The 23754-nt window shown below is 37.3% G+C and overlaps 5 protein-coding genes across 5 annotated transcripts; all 5 read left to right on the top strand.

The window, feature by feature from the left end:
• The first annotated feature begins 332 nt into the window (after positions 1 to 332).
• LOC113730828 (pectinesterase-like) lies at positions 333 to 2212 on the top strand. The gene is made up of 2 exons (XM_027255775.2): positions 333 to 1322; positions 1449 to 2212. The coding sequence occupies exons 1-2, from the start codon at positions 362 to 364 to the stop codon at positions 2138 to 2140; spliced, it is 1653 nt and encodes a 550-aa protein (XP_027111576.2). The 5' UTR covers positions 333 to 361; the 3' UTR covers positions 2141 to 2212.
• Positions 2213 to 9391: 7179 nt separating this feature from the next.
• Positions 9392 to 11853, top strand: LOC113730827 (pectinesterase-like). The gene is made up of 2 exons (XM_027255774.2): positions 9392 to 10396; positions 10981 to 11853. Exons 1-2 carry the CDS (start codon positions 9442 to 9444, stop codon positions 11670 to 11672), a joined length of 1647 nt encoding a protein of 548 aa, XP_027111575.1. The 5' UTR covers positions 9392 to 9441; the 3' UTR covers positions 11673 to 11853.
• A 4075-nt stretch (positions 11854 to 15928) lies between these two features.
• Positions 15929 to 19016, top strand: LOC113730826 (uncharacterized). Its single transcript, XM_027255772.2, has 5 exons — positions 15929 to 16453; positions 16719 to 16879; positions 17014 to 17111; positions 17277 to 17361; positions 18330 to 19016. Exons 1-5 carry the CDS (start codon positions 16311 to 16313, stop codon positions 18554 to 18556), a joined length of 714 nt encoding a protein of 237 aa, XP_027111573.2. The 5' UTR covers positions 15929 to 16310; the 3' UTR covers positions 18557 to 19016.
• A 750-nt stretch (positions 19017 to 19766) lies between these two features.
• On the top strand, positions 19767 to 22505 carry LOC140035018 (COBRA-like protein 10). The gene is made up of 2 exons (XM_072074260.1): positions 19767 to 20658; positions 20737 to 22505. Exons 1-2 carry the CDS (start codon positions 20103 to 20105, stop codon positions 22137 to 22139), a joined length of 1959 nt encoding a protein of 652 aa, XP_071930361.1. The 5' UTR covers positions 19767 to 20102; the 3' UTR covers positions 22140 to 22505.
• A 666-nt stretch (positions 22506 to 23171) lies between these two features.
• LOC113728525 (uncharacterized) lies at positions 23172 to 23753 on the top strand. Its single transcript, XM_027252923.2, has one exon. The coding sequence runs from the start codon at positions 23172 to 23174 to the stop codon at positions 23751 to 23753; it is 582 nt and encodes a 193-aa protein (XP_027108724.2).
• The last annotated feature ends 1 nt before the right edge of the window (position 23754 follows it).

The raw sequence follows: 23754 nt of genomic DNA, 5'->3' as shown, positions 1-23754 counted from the left end.
GGGTACCTTGTGATTCACTCTTAAATATGTTTATTCAACAGATTACAGTGGACAAGATGGCGGTGTTTCAATTTGATAATGCAACTTGCTAATGGAATAGTAATCATTCTTTTAAAGTTGACACTATCTGATGAATGATGATTAAAGAGAGCCAAAGATTAGCAGTACCGACGGATGGCTATGCCCTAGGTAGATAAAATTCTTCTCACCTACTACATGTGGGTTTATCTGCTTTTGTGTTCCATTAGAGCGATTAAAAAACTCCTAGTATTTTGACTTCATATGGGCTTACGGTTTTGAATTTCTTCTATTTAAGGATTGAGGAGAAGAGAGCTCAGTACCACACTAGGAAGTCACCATTATGGCAAACACCTACCAATCTTTGCTAGACACTCCCAAGAAAAATACTGGCTTCAAAGTCCTCTTTCTAGTTCTCTTCTTAGCAGCTATTTTGGGTGCAATTGCAATAGTTTCTATTACAATTCTCAAGAGCACCCAAACTGTAATTTCTTCTTCCCCGAGATCACATCTGTGTAGCAAGGCCCATGATCAACCTTCTTGTGTGGCTCTGGTTTCTGAGCTAACATCAGCTGGACTCTTGCAATCCAGTGATGTTGAGCTCCTTCAGATGCTTTTAGCAAAATCATCATCACGGATACAAGAAACCATTGAGTTGACCAACAATATTAACCGTCGGATCAATGACCAAAAAGGGCAGGCCGCTCTAGCAGATTGCCTGGAGTTGATGGACATATCCATGGACAGAGTTATGGACTCTATGGTGTCTCTCGGAAGCCAAACAGCCAATTCCCATTCTGATGTCCATTCATGGCTCAGCAGTGTCCTAACCAACCACGTGACTTGCCTAGATGGGCTCAATGGTTTAGCCCGTCCTGCAATGGAGCCTCTGATGAAAGAATTGATCTCGAGGGCTAGAGCCTCCTTGGCCATGTTGGTCGCAATTGCACCAAGTGAAGAAGAAATGATTCAGGAACCATTAAATGGTGATTTCCCATCATGGGTTACTCACAAGGACCGAAGGCTCTTACAATCTTCAGCTAAGAATATTAATGCTAATGTTGTGGTTGCACAAGATGGTAGCGGTAACTACAAAACTGTCCAAGAAGCTGTTACAGCTGCCCCGAATAATCCCCAGACTCGTTATGTCATATATGTGAAGAAAGGAACATACAAGGAAAAAGTTGATATTGGGAAGAGTAAGAAGAATTTGATGTTGGTTGGGGATGGCATGGATTTGACCATTATCACAGGCAGTTTGAACGTTGTGGATGGGTCAACAACATTTCAATCTGCAACTGTTGGTAAAAATACTAACCTTCGAATTGAACACTGATATTGTTCTTCTCCTTTCTTTATGGTAAAACTTTGATAGTTTTTCTTCTTCTTGTCCTAGAAAACTTCTCATGTTTATTTGGTACCATTTACAGCTGCTGTTGCGGATGGATTCATAGGCCAAGATATATGGTTCCAAAACACTGCTGGGCCACAAAAACAACAAGCAGTCGCACTTCGCGTCGGAGCCGATCAGTCGGTCATTAACCGGTGCAAGATTGATGCATTCCAAGACACCCTCTACGCTCACAGCCTCCGCCAGTTCTACAGAGACTGTTACATCACTGGCACAGTCGACTACATCTTCGGCGACGCTGCGGTGGTCTTCCAAAACTCCCAACTCGTGGCGAGAAAGCCCCTGAGTAACCAGCAAAACATGGTAACCGCCCAAGGTAGGGTTGATCCCAATTCCAACACCGGGACTTCAATCCAAAACTGTGACATAATTGCAAGCTCAGACCTTGCGCCCGTAAAGGCAACCATAAAAACTTTTCTAGGCCGCCCGTGGAAAGAATACTCGAGGACTGTAGTAATGCAATCCAACATAGGTGATCACATCGATCCAACGGGCTGGGCACCATGGAGTGGTGATTTTGCTTTGAAAACTTTGTATTACGGCGAGTACATGAACAAAGGCCCTGGTGCGGGGACTAGCAAGAGGGTGAATTGGCCAGGGTATCGTGTAATCACCACTGCAGCTGAGGCCAGTAAATTCACAGTGGCCCAGCTCATTCAAGGGGGGCAATGGTTGAAGAACACAGGAGTCGCCTACACCGAGGGGCTCTAATTAACGTAAACTTTGTTACTTGATCAGCTCATCTCTGTATCTGAATGAAGTTTGACTGGATTTTAGATTGCAGTACCTACTCGCAGGACGAAGAGGTGGGGAATTTTAATGTATCTTTTTTATGTTTCCTGGCGATTTGTTGCATGTTTTATCCATCCGGAGAAATGCTTCCAGATTATCTTTGTTTTCAGCAACTTTATTCCCTTCAATTTAACTGGGTTTGTTACCAAATTTCAATGCCAAATTCGAGAAATTTTATCACGTCTGGACCAGCTGTTTGACCAACTTAGTATTTGATCTTTGAGTGATAAAAAATAAGTACTAATTGGACAAATAAAAATTTCATTGGTTTTTTGTTTGAATTGTATTTAATGTAAATTAGTACCCGAGCTGGCGTTTGGTTTGTAGTTCTAATTTCTTTAGTAAATTTCACGAATAACGTACCTAAAACAGTGATTTTCTAATATTAATAATTTAATTTTAATTTGAATACTAGAATCCGAAACTTGAACCCGACTCATGAGCTTAAATAGATAGTTCAAACTCGACTCGAACTCAATTAGTGTCGAGATTGAGTCGAGTTTTTAACTGAATTATTCGCGAACTCGAAGCGAGTAGCTCAAATCTTTTACAATTCTACATGGTTTAAAAAAATCATTGATATTAAAATAAAAATACTAGTTGCCAAATGTACAATGGAAATCTATTGGCCCCATAATACACAAAACTCGGATGGCCGAAAACTCCGTTTCTATTAATTTTGTAAACATGAATAAAAGTAAAAGTTTGAGGATTGATTTATTGATTCTTAAATGTATATTTAATTCTCACAGAAATGGGAGATGAGAAATGCTCTCCAAGCCAGGCAAAGCTGTGGATAGATGCCCACAGCCTTTGCAAGATTGGATTGCTAGGAGCTTTTGCTGGTGATGATGCGGGAATTAGGCAAAGGTAGGGGTGCAACGAATCGAGCCGCTCACGAGCGGTTCAAGTCAAGCTGGAGTCGAGCTCGAGCCGGTTCGAATCAAACTCGAGCTCGAGCTCAAGCGCGGCTCGCGAGCTTGGGTATATATATATTTTTTATTTTTATTTATTAATAAAATTACGTATATTATATATATATATTTTTTTTATTTTTTATTTTCATAGTAAAATTACGTATATATCGTTAAATTTTATTATTTATTAAGAAAAAAATATTATTTTATTTATTTTTTAAAAAATAAAATAATTATTTTTAATTTTTTTTTGAGCTCGAGCTCGACTCGACTTGATTCGAGTTGAGCTCGAGCTCGAAATTTGCCGGCTCGTCGAGCTCGAACTTGATAAAATTTAGTCGAAGATCGACTCGATTAGGTCGAGACTCGACTCGACTCGACTTGTTTGTAGCCCTAGGCAAAGGGTTTGCGGTGCTTTTGTGTTAGATCATGTTGAGATCCTAGGGTCTCTGAGGTCTCGCCGTTTTAAGAGCCATGGCAATGTTTTTGCTCGTCTATTGGCTCATAGAGTTCTTTCAAATTTCAACCCTGTTTACAATTATTGGTGGGAATGTTTCCCCCACATTGTGCGATGGCTGTTTCAACAATAAAATTTATTTTAATCAACTCTAATTTAATCTCAATAATAATAATAATAATAATAATAATAATAATAAGAGCAAATTATCCAGGTAGCCACCGAACTTTTCGAATAATCGAGTTTGGTCATTCAACTATTAATAGTATGCTTTTACCTACTAAATTTTGGATCATTTCATCTGATTTTACCGTTAACTCTGTTAGATCTAACTATTAATAGTATGTTTCATAAATTGTGTAGACCCTTACATTTAACAGAGTTAACGATGGAATTAAATAGAATGGCTCAAAATTTATACATTTTGACAGTTCAATTGGTAAAAACATACTATTAATAGTTGAGTAATTAAATCTTGACTAACCAAAAAGTTCAGTGGCCACCTGGATAATTTACTCTAATAATAATAATAATAATAAAGAAGCATGGGTAATAAATATGCTTGCATATGAATCGAGCAACTAGTGGGTAGCTTGAGTTGAGTTCAAACCGATCAAGTCGAGTTTGAACTCGAACTTGAGTTCAAAGATGATTAATTCATTAGTTCGCGAGTCGGTTCGATTATATATATATATATATATATAAAATTTTAATAGTGAAATTACATATATATTTATAATATTTTATTATTTGTTAAGAAAAATTACTAATTTATTCATATTTTAAAAAATTAAAAATGATTACTTTTTATTTTTTAAAACTCAAGGTCAAGCTTGACTCCGCTCAAATTTGAGGTTGACCTTGAAGTCAAATTTTATATTGAGAGCTCATCGAGTTCGAGTTTGAATTTGGTAAAATTAAATTGAGACGTGATTCGATTAAATCAAAACTCGACTTAATTGACCGAATCGAAGACATTTTACCAGCATGATTACGATTATTGTCTCACACAAATAATATTCCGAATTGCCAATTAAGGCAAACAAGTTGGAAGAGTTGTTGTCATATGCCACACATCTATTTTTTCAACTTTCGATTTTTCAAATGGATTCGAAATCTTTTACCCGATTTTGTTATGCATAGCAATCAAACAATATCTTCGGGGAAATGACAGATTATCAGATTTGTTTGGATTGCTTCATATTTTCCCAATTTTATTTGCTTACATCATCTTTATAATTTCCAATACACCTTTTTATCTTCCCAATATCTTTTTATCTCACATACATCACATCACAAAAAGTGCTACAGTAAAAATATCCCAAATAATCCCAAATAACTTACAATCCAAACAGACCGGACTGCATGCAGATTTTGGTCAAGGGACGCACATGTTTTACAGGCTTTGAGTCAACTGTCAACAACAGTTGTCTTTCTTCTTTTGTTTTTTTTTTATTTGCAGAATAAAATAGAACAGGACTGACCTTATCTACTAGCATTATTTTTATAGATCATATTTTATACATCGTTGAGTTGCACTTCTTTTGTTTAATCTATGAAGTGATGCCATTTCCTTGTCGACTAAAGATCATAATGAATGTAGAGGCAGACAATTTGTCAAATACCACTGGATCTTGACACAATTCTGTGACTGCATTTTCCGTGCAACCTCAACTCGCGAAAGAGAGGATGGGTCATGGGACGTGCAGAAGCGCAGGCGCTATTAAAAGTCCAAAAACGGCAAGAGCCTTTCTTAGGACTTAGCTTCCATTCCCAAAAAAAGAAAGAAAAAGAAAATCTTTACTTTATTATTCAGGAGATAACTGATAAGGTTTTTGCACATTGTAGAAATTAATTAGCGTCAACCTCAAAAAGAGAAGAACTGAAACTAGAGGGCTGTCACAAAATTTTATCACCATAGATATCTAATTTAGCTTGTTACGTATGAGATCATGGGCGTATTATATGTCTCAAAGATTGTTTTGACGAGGGCATTCTAAGGACTAGTTTGGGAGAGAGGGATTTAGAAAGGAAAGGAAAGGAAAGAAAGTTGAGTTTTAATTTGTCTGGGAGATTTTTCAGGGAAGAAGAGAAAGGATATGGATGGATTTGAATGGATGAAATGCAGTACCAGAGTTATAATAAACTCGCTCTCCAAGTTGGACGGAGATGAAAAGAAAGTTGGAAGACCCTTTGTTTTATTTTGTCAAAATGCCATGTACGTTGTCCTTGAAATTAAATGCTCATATATAAGAAAAATAAATGTACATATATATCTTACACTCTTTCTTTTCTTTTCTGTAAACTCCCAATCAATACAACAATTTTTTTCTCTTCTTTTCTTCTCTATTCTAAACTCCCAAACCAAGCCTAAGGGTGTGATCATGTGGTTCCTCCGAACAATATGAATGCACCCCTATATATCCTCTTTTATGTATTCAGTAGATTACACTTTGACATGTGATTCGAACATGCAGCTTGCAAAAGTGACATGCTACGTACTCTACCACCCAACCACTCGGATTAAATTATACATTGCAGAAGCACAAGGTTTATAAAATAGAAACCGATCTTTTCTTTCAAGACCTGCTGATGACTAAGGGCAGCAAAAGATGACACAAGATTTGAAAAACTTGTTTGCTTTTCTTTATAGAGATGAGAGCTACTCTTTGGCACTCTTCTTCCAAGCCCAAAATTCATCTGTAATGTGTTCCGCATCAGGCACATTTTTCTGTACTTGACACTTACTGCGAACTCTCCTGCTTCCCTAGAATATGTGGTTCAGTTAACTTTGTTTGTGCTGCTTGTAACATGAAACGATTCATTGCTAAGTGATTTACTTCCCTATGGCAGGTCTGTTTAGGCATACAAATTCTTTTTAAAACAGCATCTTCACTAATTTGTTAAACAACCTCTAAATTACGTACTCTAGACATTTAAAACTATTCAAAAAATGCACACTTACACCCATACCAACAGAGAGCCACTGCTCCACCATCCCTCTTCCCTCTCCTTCTCCCTTCCCTTCTTTCACCTGCCACCCACATGCTACTCCCCCGCCCTAGCTCAACGTGAAGGAGGGTGAAAGGAGGAAAGGAGGGCACCGTGAGGAGGAGAGAGCTGGTGACATGTGAACACCATGTTCCAAAAGATCGTAAAATCATTTTGAAAAAAATTATAAATTTAACAACTGCGGTGATATAATAAACATTTTTAGATAAATGTATCATCCAAACAAGTGAATGATTTGGTATTTTTTGCTTAATATTGTAAGAATATTTCACCGCTGATGTAATCTTTGCTTCAATAGTGGTTTTATCTTACTAAATTCTTTAACCTTCAAAAAAAGTGTTTTTTTCCTTTAACGTAAGTGGGAGGTCTCGAATACTTGTATTCTCTGTCTAGTATCATCCAATTCAACCTTTCCCTACATTGAAAAAAAGAAAAAAGAAACGTTTATGTAACGAATTGAAGGCAATTCAGCCGTATGATTACTAAGATTCTATCTCGTCAACTTTCCCATATTGAAATTAAGAAATAACAAGTGTAGGAATTATTGACGCATGCCTCATCATTATGTCGACTCTATACAATTTATCCTGCGAACTTTTGACTATGAATATGGATTCCAAACCCTTCAAGAAAATTCTATAGGATTGGTTTTATGTGCACCCCTTCACTATCGTGTTTTTGTGCTTTGCATCCTAAAATAGAAAATCACTTGTAGCATGCTAATACCTTATAACATATCAACTTATTGCACATTGTTCAAATTAATTAAAAATCTAAGTATTCTTCTTACTATCATAATGAGAAGACAGTAATACTCTTTTAATCATTTAAGGATATATACCAAAGTAATTTAATGAAACAATAGCTATCAGAACTTATTGGTATTTAAACAATTCGAGCAATGCACCATCGATAGTATAGGTTACTTATGTGCTACAATTCAATGCTTTTTTCCCTTTTTTTTTATATATATATATATACTGCTTATGGTGCAACTTGCTAATTAGTGATTGTTCAGGCGTACAAAATGCAATTATCCCAATTTTACATGCACTGGCAATCTTGGAAATGAAAAGAGTAGGTGCACGAAGTTCAGGGAAGCACGCTTGTTTTCCATCTTTTGAGCCTCAATTATTTACACAAGTTGTCTTTTTTAAATTTGTGGAATATTTTACAAAAGGGTACAACATCCCATGTAGAAAAGGGTACGTAAGTTGTCAATTATATCGCGATTATTGTATTCTTTTGTTAAATCTATGACGCTGATGCTCTGTCCACTTAGATCATTATTACAGGTGGTCAATAATGTAGATCCAGACAATTACCAATGGCTCTTGATACGAGCATGTAACTACACTTTAACCATGGATAATTTCACATAACTCCCTCCTTGAGGTTTAATATAATTCCAAGGAGCTTTTCTCAAATAACACCCATCTCCTTTGGTAGCACAAATTTACTATAATGTCCCAAAAGTATGGTCAACTTGGAATGCACAATAATAGGAAAGGAAAGAGAATAAATTAATAAAACAATGGAAACCCCATTGATCTCCACCTCCGTTCTTTTACTACTATATACATTCACCTTCTTTTCCTATTCCTTAACCCTAAACTATTTCTTTCTCTATCCACACCAACAAAATTGTATAAGAGAAACACAAAACAATCAAACACAGTAGTATAGGCAAATCAATAATTGAAACTAGATTTGAAACTCATGGATCCCGTGAAGAATTATGCAAGAAACACTAATAATTTTCATTAGTTGCACGCTTGTTTCTTGTGTTTTCTCCAATAAAAAAGTCTTTCCTTTTTTTTTAGAGTGGTTATACTATATTGGTTTGGCGGTATTTTTAGAGCGAACCATGGTTGTTGGGCGGAGCAAGTGGTGGCTTTATTGTCAATGATTAAACTCTTGGGTGGCAATTCGAGTTCAAGATTGTTGGTTAAAGGATGTTATGATAGGAAAGTTAGATGATGATAAAGAAGCAATTTTCTCTTTTCTTCATAGGCGATCGAGGGCAACTTTGGAAATTCAAAAATTGAAAATAGGGAGGGGGGGCTTAAGTGTAATTTTGGAAGCTTGAAGAGATCTAGATGCAAATATGAAGAACCTCGTGGGATGTGTGTGAAATTATCCCTTTTAATCATTACCCAACACATGCAAAGGTGACGCGCAGCTGCGCGGGCGGCATTCAAAGTTGAATAAGCGGCCAGAAGAACCATATTCAATTCCACATTTGCTTAATCAGGAGATTAGAAGACTATTCATCAACGTTGAAAGTAATTAGCATCAACCTTGAAGAGAAAAATAAAAACCAGCTATATAGCTGTACTGCAATTGCATTGCCATATGATTCTATCTACCTGTGGATGCAGCGCCGTGGTTCAACATTCATGCACACTCAAGTCTTCTTAGGTATGCCGACCAGATTGCTGCTTTTTTGGTAATTTTGAGAACGGAGAAAGCATTTGATTTGACCACACAACTTGCATAAGCCTCATACCACTCAGCTAGGCACTTGGATTAAATTATAGTCCACTACTGAATCATCACGACGTTATTATTAAAAAAATATAAATCATGTCTTTGGCTTTTAAGATCATCTGATGACTAAGGACTGCAGAAGACGACTATTGTAGTATATATCAACAGCTAGACGTATATGTCACATGTGTATTCCTTGGGCCAAGACATTCATCACCTACTGCATCTTTACACTTCTTTTTTTAATTTCATTTTTTGAACCCTTCTTTTGTTGTTTTCTATTTAAGGACTTGGTTGGAGAAGAGAGTTTCATCACACACACTGACCGCACTTGGTAGCTAGTCATGGCAAACACTTACCAACCTTTGCTAGACATTCCCAAGAAAAGATCTGGTTTCAAAGTTCTTTATGTAGTTTTATCCTTAGCAGCTATCTTAGGCGCAATTTCTATAGTTTCTGTTGCAATTCTCAGTAGCAGCCAGACTTCAACTTCTTCCCTGAGAGGAGGACACCTCTGCAGCCATGCTCATGATCAATCTTCCTGCTTGCAAGCGGTGTCTGAGGTAGCTTCATCTGGCCAATCCAGTGACGTCGACCTACTTCAGATGATCTTAGCAAAGTCATCAGCGCAGATACAAGAAACTATCAAGTTGACTGAGAATATCAACCGTCGGATCAATGATCAAAGGGAGCAAGCTGCTCTAGCAGATTGCTTGGAGTTGATGGACATGTCTGTGGACAGATTGATGGACTCCATGGTCGCTCTCGGAAGCCAAACGGCCCAATCCCAATCCGACGCTCATTCGTGGCTTAGTAGCGTTCTCACTAACCACGTTACTTGCCTGGATGGGCTCAATGGCCCGGCCCGTTCTGTAGTGGAGCCCATGATGAAAGACTTGATTTTGAAAGCAAGAACTTCCCTGGCCATGGTGGTTGCGATCGCACCACCAGAGGAAGAAATGATCGAACAACCGCTCAATGGAGACTTGCCCTCGTGGGTCACCAGTAAGGATAGAAGGCTTTTAGAAGCCTTGCCCAAGGACGTTAAGGCTAACTCTGTGGTGGCAAAGGATGGTAGTGGCAATTACAAGACCGTCCAAGAAGCTGTTAATGCAGCCCCAAATAATGCCCAGAGCCGATATGTCATTTATGTGAAGGCAGGGACTTACAAGGAAAAAGTTGATATTGGGAAGAATAAGAAGAATCTGATGCTGGTTGGTGATGGCATGGATAAAACCATTATCACAGGCAGCTTGAACGTTGTGGATGGATCAACCACCTTTAACTCTGCAACCGTTGGTAAACATATCTACATTCTACCACCCCTTTTTTGCATTGAATTTTGTTAGTCTATCTATATTCTGTTGTTATGGAAAACACACACATAAAAAAGCTAAGAAGTCCCTCCAATATTATTACCTCATAAAATTGATCCAAATGACATTAAGGTCCAATGAAAATTGAGGATTATCAAATAGATTTATGAAAATTACCTATTTAAACTCAAAGTTTAAGGTGACTTGCTTTCTATTGCACATCTTGCTTAGCCTTTTTTGTTTAATATAAAATGACTTAGCAAATTAATGAGGGTGAGAAAACCTTTGTTACGATAGAGCATACAGTGTATTTGAATTTGAAATTTAAAATTTACTTATGCATCACCTAATCGTAATACACGCTGATAATGCATATAAAATATATTCATAAAGAAAAAGGTAGTCTTACAGATTGATTCACTAGAAGCCCACTTAAACGGCCTGACGCCATGAGACTGGGCTCTTTCAATGGGCCTGTGCAGGGTCGAAGGCTCATACGGAGATACTGTGACTTACAGTATTTTAGAACAACCTGGTCCAAGATTCTCATAACTTTTCTTGTTGCAGCTGCCGTTGCCGATGGATTCATAGCTCAAGATCTAGGGTTCCAAAACACTGCTGGGCCACAGAAACACCAGGCCGTTGCACTTCGCGTTGGAGCTGACAAATCGGTCATAAATCGCTGCAAGATAGATGCATTCCAAGATACACTCTACACCCACAGCCTCCGCCAATTCTTCAGAGACTGCTACATCACAGGAACGGTGGACTTCATCTTCGGCGATGCTGCAGTGGTCTTCCAGAACTCCAAACTTGCCGCTCGAAAGCCCATGAGTAATCAACAAAATATGGTAACGGCCCAAGGTCGGGTTGACCCGAATTCGAACACCGGGACTTCAATCCAGAATTGTGATATAATCCCAAGCTCGGATCTTGCGCCCGTAAAGGGATCAATAAAAACTTACTTGGGCCGTCCATGGAAAGAGTACTCGAGGACTGTTGTAATGCAATCAAATATTGACAACCATATTGTTCCAGAGGGCTGGTCAGTTTGGAGTGGTGACTTTGCTTTGAAGACTTTGTACTATGGCGAATACCAAAATAGAGGCCCAGGCGCTGGGACTAGCGGCAGGGTCAAGTGGCCTGGTTATCATGTGATCACCAGTGCAGCTGAGGCAAGCAAATTCACGGTGGCCCAGCTCATTCAAGGTGGCCAATGGTTGAAGAATACCGGAGTGGCCTACACGGAGGGGCTCTGATTACACTAATTGCCCTCTTCAATCAATTCCACTGTTTTGTTGAAGTTGTACTGAGAAATGCTTGGTTTGCACTGGTTTTTTTTTTTTTTTTTTTTTTTGAGTGGGTGAGAGGTTTTGAACCTAGACATTGTTACTTGTAATTTCTCCCGCTTTATCATCCAACCTAACCCTTTTCCTTTGCTTGGTTTGCACTGTATTTTTCAGCTATGATGCATAAATAAAACAATAATTGTTGGGTTTGGGTTTTATCCCACCAACAGTCTCATTCGTTGGGTTTGAATTTTATCCCACCAACAATTTTATTTGTTAGGCTTGGATTTTATTCCACAAATCTGTTAGGTTTTATTGGTTATTTGGATTTGGGTTATATTCCATCGATCAATTTAATTTCAAAATAATTTTTTCATTTCTAAATTTGAACACACGCGTTAGTTTCATCTATTTCAATTTTGTTTAAGAATTCACTTTAAAATAAAAGGTTTGTGGGATAAAATTCAAGTCCAATAAAAGTAAACGGTTGATGGGATAAAATTCAAGTCCAACAATAATAATTCCCGTTAGATATGGAGCTATTCAAATCAACCAAAAATTTCTTCACAAATTCGATTGGTGTGATTTCTGAAACGAATTTGTTTGGTAGAAAGCTGATAATATGTTGTTACAACTTTTCCTTCATTACTTCTCTTTCCATGGGGCCGGAGGGGTCCTGCTAGCTTTATTAGTAATCTTTTAGCAATCACATAAAAGATGAGACAATGGTCGACACATTTGTCTTCTGTTCTAAAGTAAATCTATGTGCACCTTGAAGACAACAAAAGTAACTTTGGCTTGTTGAACTTTGCCTTCCAAAGGTGGTGGTTAAACTGAACCTTTAAGCTTTGCACATTTCACTTAATTCACAAAAAAAAAAAAAAAAAAAAAAGGAGCAACAAGAAATGGATCACATTGCCTTTTTTTTTTTCCCCTCTTTTTCTTTTTGGAAGGAAAAGCTTGTCTAGCCATATAATGGAAATTCAAACTCGGACTCCTACAAAAAATTGCAGCGACATTCTGTACTTTGGAATATAACACAATCCTAGCCGTCACTCGCCATTCTGTCAACTATTAGGATCCCAGTTTATTTGTTGCAGGCACGGCTATTGAATAAGAATAGCTATTTCTAGTACTCGTCAAATTAATTTAATAAACGCGCTATAAGAAAAATTAAGTTCTTGCTAAAAAAATAAAAAGTATTTGACTTTTGGATTTATAAATGTAAGTATCGCAAGTTAGCTGTACTGTTCTAATTGTAAATGACGTATTAATTAGTCAAGCATTACTGCAGAACTTGAAGCAATGGCGGTAGTTGTCCCATCAAATCTTCTCCACTCCGATTTGTGAGGACGGAAACATAGTTTATGTTTTGTTTGCGGGAGAAATGCAATTTTGATCCTCAATATTTAGCAACTAGCCACTTAGTGTGAGTTTTCCTCTTTCCTACAATTTTCCTAGTGAGCGGTTTCTTTTATCTTAGAATATTCTCGTGGGAATTATCATTTAGTTTCTTTATTAGGTCTAAGAATTTTTTTTTTAATTTATATGTTAGATCTGAAATTTCTTACATAATTTTATCAAATATAGCATCGACTTTGAGCTTAAACTAGTTGGATAGCAGATGTGATGGTATTGCCATATACGAATGTTCATTGGCACAACTATATTTAGTCCTTAAAGTTTCGACAAAAACAACTATAGTTCTCCATATTTCCAATTTAAAGCAGAATCAGAACAATTATAAATTTTCCTAATTATTGACGAAATCAGTCAAGCGTAATAACGTGTTCATTAAATTGCATTTAAAGAGAACAAAATAGTAGTTGATTTTGAATAATTAGAATAATTTACGTGATAGCATGTGAATAACTAATTTAAAAAAAAATTGTTAAAAAAATGGAAAAACTAGGTGTTAGGATTTTTTGTCTAGTGACAATGGAGGTAGAATGAAAATGAGTTTTAAATCAACAAATTAGGTGCTCCAATTGGTTTAAATTTTGTAATTTAGCATTTTTTTCCATTTTAATCACTAATACGTTAGCACGTCAAATTATTAGTTCTTAATCTTGTTATTGAAAGTTTAGTTGCTATTTTACTCTTCCAATTCTAAATTCAATTTAACAGACACATGATTGCACGTGACTAAATTCTATCAATAATTGAAAAAATTCTTTAAATATCCTAAATTTGCTTTAAATTGAATATATTGGGAACCAAATTTATTCTTGTCAAAACTTTAAAATTAGGTACTAAATATTAGAAACCAAATTTATATCTTAAAAGAACTTTAGGAACTAAAATCAAATAGCTATTAAATATTGAGAACTAAAACTGCATTTTTTCCTAATATGCTAGAATTGAAATATCGTTTGAATGATATTTTATCATGGAAAATACTGTTTGATAATCCAATTCATCATTTAAATTTAATGGATTCAGATCTTAACATATTCAAACCGTTTGATAGCCAAAAATTGAACATTCGAATTAACTAAGTGGTACTGAATTTCCTAGGCAAAATTTACCCCCAAAATTAAGTGATAAACTATTCATTGAATATGATATGCACTTAAATGTATTAGATTTAATACTTAACAATTCAATAATTTACTGGATTCACGTCTCAGATTTCAGATTTTTACACTTTAGTTTTATCAAATGCAACCGAAGCCTTGTTAATCATATAGTATCCGTACTTGAAGGAATATTTGTAGATGCCCTTTCATCGTTGTTACCAGCAGCTGTCTGAAAGTGACCAACACAGTTCCGTATGAGGCAATAGGAAATTTCTGCTTCCAGCCTCATCATCAAACGTGTTTCCAACAATGAACAAAAAATCTCTCAGTATTTTATACCAAAAGTTTTAGGTGGGATATCCTAAGGAATCTACATGAGTTGCAACTTGCTTGACACAGTGGAATTATAATAACAATAATACTGCAGTATTCTGAGAATGATTGTAAAGTAACAACAAAAAAGATTTACTAGACAAAGTAATGGCATTGCTAGACAAACAAATCTCTGTAGTAGCAAAAAGATTTACTATAAAGCAACAACAAGAAGAACATTTATCCATGTGGATTATGACTCGGCAAGAAAATTTTGTAAACATCATTTTTTGTGATTAAATTCTTATTACTCACCAAGAAAAAACAAGAGAAATGGATGAACAAAAAAAAAGTAGCTTAAGCTAACCAAAAAAAAAGAAAAGAAAAGAAAATCCTCGAATGCTTATTTTCCCTAGAAAGGGGAAAATATAAAAAAAAAGAAGAATGTAGCAGTCCTCTGGCATTAAAACCCTTTTGTAAATATATATATATATATATATATATATATATATATCTTGGCAACAAAGGGAAATAACATAGAATTGATGACTATGTTGATTCATCATGATAAAGGCTTAAAAATCTTTAAATGCTTGTTTTGCCGTCCTAATTTCTATCCCTCAACGATCTGACATGATGCCCGTTTTTTAAGAGATCCATTGGTCCTAACTCCTAACTGAGACAGGCAGGAAAGAAAAGGACCTTAGCCTAATGACCCCGAGATTTACCCCAACCAGCAAGGCACCATTTACACTACGCCATCTATCCTCACCAACCAAAACCAAAAATCCAAATGTCCCTATATCTTCGCATTTACATGGAATACTACAAAGACCATTTTTCCTTTGCTATCTAAAAATTACGTTTCATTTTTATTATTTTTTTTAAGCATGATAGAAGTGAATTTAAGGAGTGGAAGGAAGGAAACGGGATTTGATATTAGAATCTTTAAGTTCCGAGACCTCAATTTTAACTACTAAATCAAGATTTCATCGATTATCTAAAACTTAGCGTTGTGTATGAAGAGCTTGTCTCGTGAACATCAAAACTTGTAAATCATGTGAACTGAGCCCCGCATCCAAAAAATGCTTATGACTAAGCATGAATTACTCCTACTTTCTAGAATCTGCAAATTCAGTACTAGTAATATCTTTTCACATTTGATACACAGTAAATTACTTGGAGTTGAAGATTTATGTCTTTGTGTTTGACTGAAGGTTTATTCTTTTTTCGTTAAACAAAGCATCATTCAATCGTTATAAAATTTCATAATTCAATGACGATGTAGTTTGCTTTTCTTAGGCATAAAAGCATTGGTACTCTGTTGGTTGAATGCCAGCCTAACTTACGTCCATGCCCTTAAAAGAGTGCTCCCTCAAATCACACCTTCTTTTGAGAACTTTTCGTGGTTGTCCACCTCTTGTTCTCATTCTCTCTTCCCTCAATTTGTCTTTCTCCCTCTTCTTCTTCTTCTTCTTCATATCTCCCCTTCTTCTCTCTTCTCTCTCTTCCTTCTCTTTCTCTCTCTGTTAAGACATCTTCAAATCTACCAAAACAATCTGCCATTGAAGCAAACTAACCACCTTATCCTCGCACCACCACATTTTCCAAGAACCGACAATCTCTAGCCAAACGCCTTACACTTGCACCTTTACACAAGAATTTCCCACATTTGCAAGTTTGGCTCTTGATACTTTGTACATTGATTTACTACATTATCTTGAAGAACTTCAATTGCTATATCTTAATTCTCATCCCATTTGGTAGTCTTGCATGCATGCTAATTGCTATAATTGCATGCATATATGTACATTTTGTGTTGAAGGGAGATGGGGACTGTAGAAGGAAGAAGGGGAAGAGAATCAGCTTCTCTTTTGAGCCTCCTTTCTCCCCTTACCGTATCAAACCTTTTCTAAAAAGGTATTGCATTTCTTGCATGTCCCTTTTTGCTATAGTATTAATTTCCTCATTCTTTTTCCTGTTTATTTTATCTGTCACGAAGAATTGTAATTGAAGGGCCACATCCCACATGCATATTTATCTCAAAGCAATGGAAAGATTCCTATCCCAACATTGAGGCAAATCTCATGTGCACCTTCTTTGATACTCAAGAGCTTTAATACATTGAAAAAGGGGTGATTATGTTGCAGTTGGATATTCTCTAATGTGTTTGCTTTTGAAACAGGCAAAGGAACAAGTTCTACACATTGTTGTGGTTCTTCCACCTCTTTCGTGTCTTAGATCCTACCAGAGGACTGCTAAATTCGACCTGTACAGCTTTCTTTATGGGAACCAAAATGAAGGGGATCTGTAAGGGATTCAATAAATACATATCTCAAATGTTTGGTAAGGGCATTCATTCATCCTTCTCCATCTTATCATTTCTAGGATCAATTATATATACATATTTAAAAAAATTTTGGGTCTGTGCTTGTCTTATTCATTTTGAGCTTCGAGGTGAAAGTGGGTTTTTCTTGTAGTTGTAAAGGAACGTGAGATGGAGATTGGATATCCGACAGATGTTAAGCATGTGGCACACATAGGATGGGACGGCCCTTCTGGTAGCGCACCAAGTTGGGTATGCATTAGTTCCCACCTTTGTGTTGTTTCCTTAACCACCCCATTGATCATGATATTAAATGCTGTGACTGTCTGCTACATGTCTTGGGTTCTCATGAAATCTAATTTTTGTCTTTTGAAATTTTTTTTTTTTTTTTTTTGTGGTTTTCTGTCTGAAATTCAGATGAATGAATTCAAGACGGGGCCTGATTTTACAGCAACTTCGATTGGAAATTCTGGTTCTGCTCTTTCTCCGTGGTCATCACAAGGTTTGGCTCTGAAATTTTGAGCATTACGTTTCTGAATTACGTTTCTTGTATTTCCTAGATGATTTCCACTTGCATTCAGACAGAGAGTGGTTACTCGGAGTTAGGTGTGCGAGATTTGGTATCTTAGTATGCTGGAAAACAATTGAGGTTTCGGAAAAAGAAATTGTGTAACTAATTCATTTGTCATGTAGCAAATCTGCAAATAGCACTTGATGAGACAAGGGTAAAGAAATTAATGATGTGTCAACGTGTTGAAGAAGTGATTGAAAATTGATTGGTTTGTCCTGTGTACTGTTGCCTAGTAGGAGATTACCTGGACGATGGGAAAAGATTCTTTGCCTGAAAAGAGGAAAGTTTGGCACATCTGTCACGAGAGAAGTTTTAGAACAGCAAAATCTGTCAGCCATTGGGCCTAGAAAAGGACAGTGGTGCTGGTGCATTGGTTGATCCTAATCCTCAAATTTTCCCTGTATTTTGACTGTTAGGTTTGACTCAATATGATACCACAATTCCTCAAGTCAAGTTGAATTACAGTGGTAAAGAAAGTAAACAATAATGTCCATAACTAGAGGTCACAGAAAATTGCAAATCATTTCAACCTTGGTTCCAATTACGGTTCAGAAATTCGAGCTAATCCGTCTTCATTTGTGGGATATGTATTCAGACCTTCGTGTTCCGATAATCCTGTTCTAAGACAGTATTAAATTTTAGTGTTGCATGCGGCATTACTCCAATAGTTTGTGTTAAAAAAATCTTCATATCTAAGCTGAGAGTGAAAATTGGCTTCTGCAGGGTCGTCAGCGTAGACCGTAGATTTTATTTATCAAATTATGTTTCGTACCATCTTGGATAATTGAAGTATGACTAGAATGTGGTTCTATGATGTTCTTGATTTGGTTTGCTCATCTCTCTCTTTTTGCACCTTCTTATTTGTATCTCCCAGCTCTTCTTGACAAACTTTTTAACAGATTTTGGAGAATCCATGGGGCATCGATCGACATCTGAAATGTACAAGGACATACCATCTACAGATCTTCCCAATATACCCAAGGCAAAGCAGAAGAGAAAGAAATCTAAGTCAACTTCGTCTCCCAGGTCCAATTCTTCTTCCTCATCAAGGGGTTCTCGGGCTGCTAAATCAAAGACTAAGTTTGTGGAAGGCAATGCTAAACCAGCAAATATAGAAGTAGCCTAATTTTCCAGGGATGCTAAAAGGGATGACGAAAATTTGGATGTGCTTATATTCTTCAAGTTCCTCTTTCCAAGTCGGGAATTTTTCGGTCAGCACAAGAGCCAGAAAGAGGGGCCCAAAAAGGCTAATACAAGCTAATGTTACTCTAGTGTAGAAAGGTGCATTGCATTTGTGATCATGGTAAATACGGAGCAAAAAGACATGGGAGGGGACTTGAGCAATGCAATGCCTTGTGAGACAGAGAGGTATACCTAATATTGAGTTGGGAGACTAATTTGGGAAAATCAATTTCTTCTTTCCTTTTTACCTTTTGTATTTCCTGCCTCTTTATAAGAACACCATGAAGAGGGGCCTTGTAAACAGTTGGACTCTTTTAGTGTGCTCTCGAAAACTTGGTCCTAATGTGATTTTAACGTAAAGTCAGGATGCTTGTGTGCTGAGTGCTGACTTAAGTTTAACACCATTCATATCTGTTCCTGCTAATCGGCTGGGAAATGACTATGTATTTATTCCTGATTTTTTTTTTTTGGTGTTTTTTCTGCTAGTACTCTTGAAAATGGCCTCGTATTGGAAAAATTTGAATGTTTATACAAGTGAATCAGAATCATCTTTGCATTGAGGAACATCTTTCTCGAGATCTTGATCTACATCCATTGCTCACGGGTTGGTACGTGCTCATCTGGCTGAAAATGAGGAACCAGATGCTGATTTTATTATAGGGGTCTGCCAGTTCCTTGTAAATTAGCTATGGTGAAAGTTCAGCCAATCTTTTATCAATTAATGCAAGTGACAACCGACCAATTATAATTCTTGAAGTGGATAAAAATGAAACTATAACTGAATAAACCAGACGGCCAAGTGCCCCTTGTATGAAACTCGGATTCTTTATAGCATTTTTTTTTTAATGCTGGTGAAGAAGTTAATTGAGCAAGAATGTGATCAAATTAAAAAAAAAAATTCTGCGCGAATTCTTGTGCTTCATGCTTGTATTCTTCATTTTTGGATTTGCACAATTTTGTCTCACTCAATTTGAATTGAGCAAAGCAAATCATTCAAGATTGTCCCCAAATGTCAATTTCCAATCTGCCAGCTCTCCAAAGAGTCCATGGTAATGGTGGTGAAAGCAAACTTAAACTTGGGGGGAAGAAATAGAACCACAAATGGGGAACCTGAAGGAGAAAAAAAAAATCCGTACTTTTGCAAAGGGTATTGTTGCCACTTTGGAAGTAACGGAAACACAAGACTTGAAATACTGTTGGTAGTTTTCCCCCCACCGAGGCGCCATATGTGTCGCTTACAAATAGGAGGAAGTTTCACCTGATTTGGTCTTTTCTCTGAATTCAGCACCTTGATCCCACATCTCACCAGGACCTTTTTTCGCTTTCATTTTTTTCAGTTTTTCCCAATCCTTCTGTCAAAAGCTCTTTTCACCTTTACCAATCATTGTTACAGTTATCTGTAACATTGAGAATTCTTGCTCTAGAGCACTATTACTAACTTACCATACTTCTCATCATCCATTAGAAGTTGCTAGTAAAGCACTGATGAAATGATCTCTAATATGCCACTACTTTTTTCGGTTCTGTTTTGTGCTTTCACAATTTATGTTAGTAAAGCACAAGATTTTGCCAGTCAAGATAATCCATCTGCTGTGCCTCCCCCGGAAGCAGAGAATTGTAATGGGATTTTTCTGTCCTACACATTTGTCTCGAGGACAAAAGAGTATCCCCATCTAAAGAACGCCACTGCACAGCCATGGGCGTTCAAGTCTACTGCCACAATCTTGAATGCAGGAATGAATGTGCTCAAGAATTGGAAAATGTTCGTTGGGTTCCAAAACCAAGAGATTCTAGTCTCTGCGAGTAATGCAGTTCTAGTAGGTGGAGACGAATTTCCAGCTCCTGTTGGTAATGGAACTTACCTGGCTGGCTACCCACAAACAGATTTGGAAACATCTATCGACACTGCCGGTGATCTTACCAAAATTCAGGCGCAAATTGAGCTCTCTGGTACTCAATTTGGGATCAGGCCTCCAGGATATCCTATGCCCAAGACAATAAAGCTCGTTAATCATGGATTCAGATGCCCTGCACCAATTCAACGCGGTTAGCACTAAGTTAACTTTATATTTTACATCTTCCCTATATTCTCAAATTTTCTTTTGTGTATGTTTTCCATGACAGCAAGAACAATGCATATGTGCTGTGCAATAGATCCAAAATTGGAGGCCAAAAATTTGACGACAAAATATTTTCCACGACAGAAAGGTGATCTCTCGATCTCTTACGATGTTATCCAAGCTTACCAGACTAATTACCTTGCTCAGGTGACTATTGAGAACAATAATCCATTGGGACGTCTTGACAACTGGAACTTGACATGGGAGTGGATGAGAGGAGAGTTCATATTCACAATGAGAGGAGCATATACTCGCAAAAAAGATGCAACGGACTGCATTTATGGTGCTGCAGCACAGTACTACAATGACTTAGATTTTTCTAAAGTCATGAGTTGTGAAAAGAGTCCGATCATCGGTGATCTGCCTCCGGATAGAAAAACTGATCAAGAAATTGGGAACTTGCCACACTGTTGCAGAAATGGTAGCCTGTTCCCTACCATCATGAATGCATCCAATGCAATATCAGTATTTCAGATGCAGGTCTATAAGATTTCACCAGATTTGAACAGAACAGCTCTGTATCCTCCTCAAAAGTGGAGGATTTTAGGGGAGCTTAATCCGCACTATAAATGTGGACGGCCATTAAGAGTAGATGACACAGAATTTCCTGATCCAAGTGGACTTCAGGCAGTCAGCACAGCAGTTGCCAGCTGGCAAATTGTCTGCGATATCACCAAGCCTAAGAATCGAGAGTCTCAATGCTGTGCTTCGTATTCTGCATACTACTATGACTCCATCATACCGTGCAATACATGTGCTTGTGGATGTGGTAGCTCGGAAAAGTGCAGCAAAAATGCACCGGCATTGCTTCTTCCTCCAGAAGCCCTTCTTGTTCCGTTTTTAAACAGAACCGAGAAGGCTGTACATTGGGCAAGACTCAAGAAGCAACATATCCCAACTCCATTGCCTTGTGGTGACAACTGCGGGGTTAGTGTAAACTGGCACATCGCGACCAACTATAGGACTGGCTGGACTGCCCGTATCACGTTATTTAATTGGAAAGAAATCACCTTCAAGGACTGGTTTGTTGCAGTTGAACTGAAGAAAGCAGGTTCTGGTTTTCAAAATGCCTACTCCTTTAATGGAACACTGCTTGAAGAAGTCAACAACACCATTTTCATGACAGGAAAACCAGGATTGGACTATTTGATGGGAGAGACGAATGGAACACATCCTGAAACAGATCCAAAAATACCAGGGAAGCAACAGTCTGTCATCTCATTCACTAAAAAGCACTTACGAGGCATTGACATCGTAAAAGGTGATGGGTTCCCTTCAAGATTGCTCTTCAATGGAGAAGAGTGTACACTACCAACAAATCTCCCAACGGCAGATGGAAGACAATATCCTGCAGATTTAGTTTTAATAATCTGGCTAACAGTGATGTGCATATTGTTGACAAAGTGAAGTTCACTCAAGTTCAAACACTACCTGGTGAGGCGCCTCACATCACAACTGGAATTTCATTGCACAGTTTGGCAAAATGGGTACATTTCTGACCCTTAGAAACCCAGCTCTGCTTCATTAGTTTAGTTGCTCTAATCCAGGCCAAAATCACCGGAACACGTGAGAGATTTCACTCAGTTCAAGATTAGTGCACAAGGTATGGTAGGCCATATAATATCCTACTTTGTTTTCGGACGCAAGTCTGCTGCTGTGAAATCATGCCTCTTATCTTACCGTAAAAGAAATACATGTTTACAAATCCTCATTTCCTTGGAAGTTGAAACCTAAAGGAAAAACAAAGGAGTTAATGTTACATGCATTGCCGAAGTGTCGTGAGTTTTCGTATGTTACACTAAAAAGTTTTCCTTTCATGATACTTGAGCTTTTCTGATGTTAGAATAAGATACCACAAAAAATGTCTTGTATGGTTCACTTGATTATACTCATGGTAAAACTTAGAATAAGACACAATTAAAATTGCCGTATACAGATCACTTGCTTGTACTGATGTGAGTTGCGGTCGTTAATTTCTCCAAAAACTGGGAAACAAGAAAAAAAGAAAACCCAGATATAACATCTTTAGATTTCATTGTTCAATCCGTGAAGAAGGATACATATAGCCGTGTTCACTCAATCCTCCTAAATGCTAGCTGACAAGATGAAAAGTTCTTCTAGATAGAAACAAGAATTGTTCTACTTCGACAATTTGTCATTAACCTGTCAAGTGGTCCATTCTATGCTTTAATCTCCACGACAATCAGCCAAGACACAAAGAAGATACTCAAATTCCAAAAAGTTATTTTAATTAAAATCACCTTTGAAACTATCACCATTGTTAACCTTTTCTCTAATCAGCAGCAGACACATTACCAAATGGTCTAACATTAATGAAACAATCAATCCAGGAAACCAACGATCTTTTTATCATAAATTGCTGAATAAATTTCTGAATCTCCTAACCATCATCGTCCTAGCAGTCATAACTCATCAAAAATGTGTAGCACAGGCAAGCCTCCAAGAGGTCTAAAAATATGCTGTGGTATCACTACAGTTCTTCTGATCACTGTAATAGTGGTTGGCTTGGTCTTATTTCTTACAGTCCTCAAGCCCAGAAAACCAAAAATCACAACTCAATCTGTCACCCTGGATTCTATCAAATGGGTAGTAATACCTGTGTTCCACCTCAATATTACCCTAGGCATAGTGGTTACAGTTGATAATCCCAACTATGGAAGCTTTAAGTATGACAACAGCACAGTTTTTGTGACCTATAGAGGCATTCCTGCGGCTCAAGCACCAATTCAACAAGACACAATTCCCGCTAGAGCAAAGCATGACGTTGGCACAACTGTTGTGGTTGTAGTGGATAATTTCTCCTCAAATCCTTATTTCCTGGTAGATCTTACTTCTGGCAGCTTAAACTTCAGTTCAACAACTTCCTTGCATGGTAAAGCAACGGTGCTCAAAATCTTGAAAATCAAGACAACCACTTTTACCACTTGTGACATCTCTGTAAATGTGCAGGCTCAGAATGCATCTTCTGTCTGTCATTCTGAGGCTAAGTATAGACTCTAAA

Source organism: Coffea arabica, chromosome 2c (genome assembly GCF_036785885.1).
Source record: "Coffea arabica cultivar ET-39 chromosome 2c, Coffea Arabica ET-39 HiFi, whole genome shotgun sequence".
NCBI lineage: Eukaryota > Viridiplantae > Streptophyta > Magnoliopsida > Gentianales > Rubiaceae > Coffea > Coffea arabica.
This window is presented reverse-complemented; position numbering and strand designations above follow the sequence as displayed.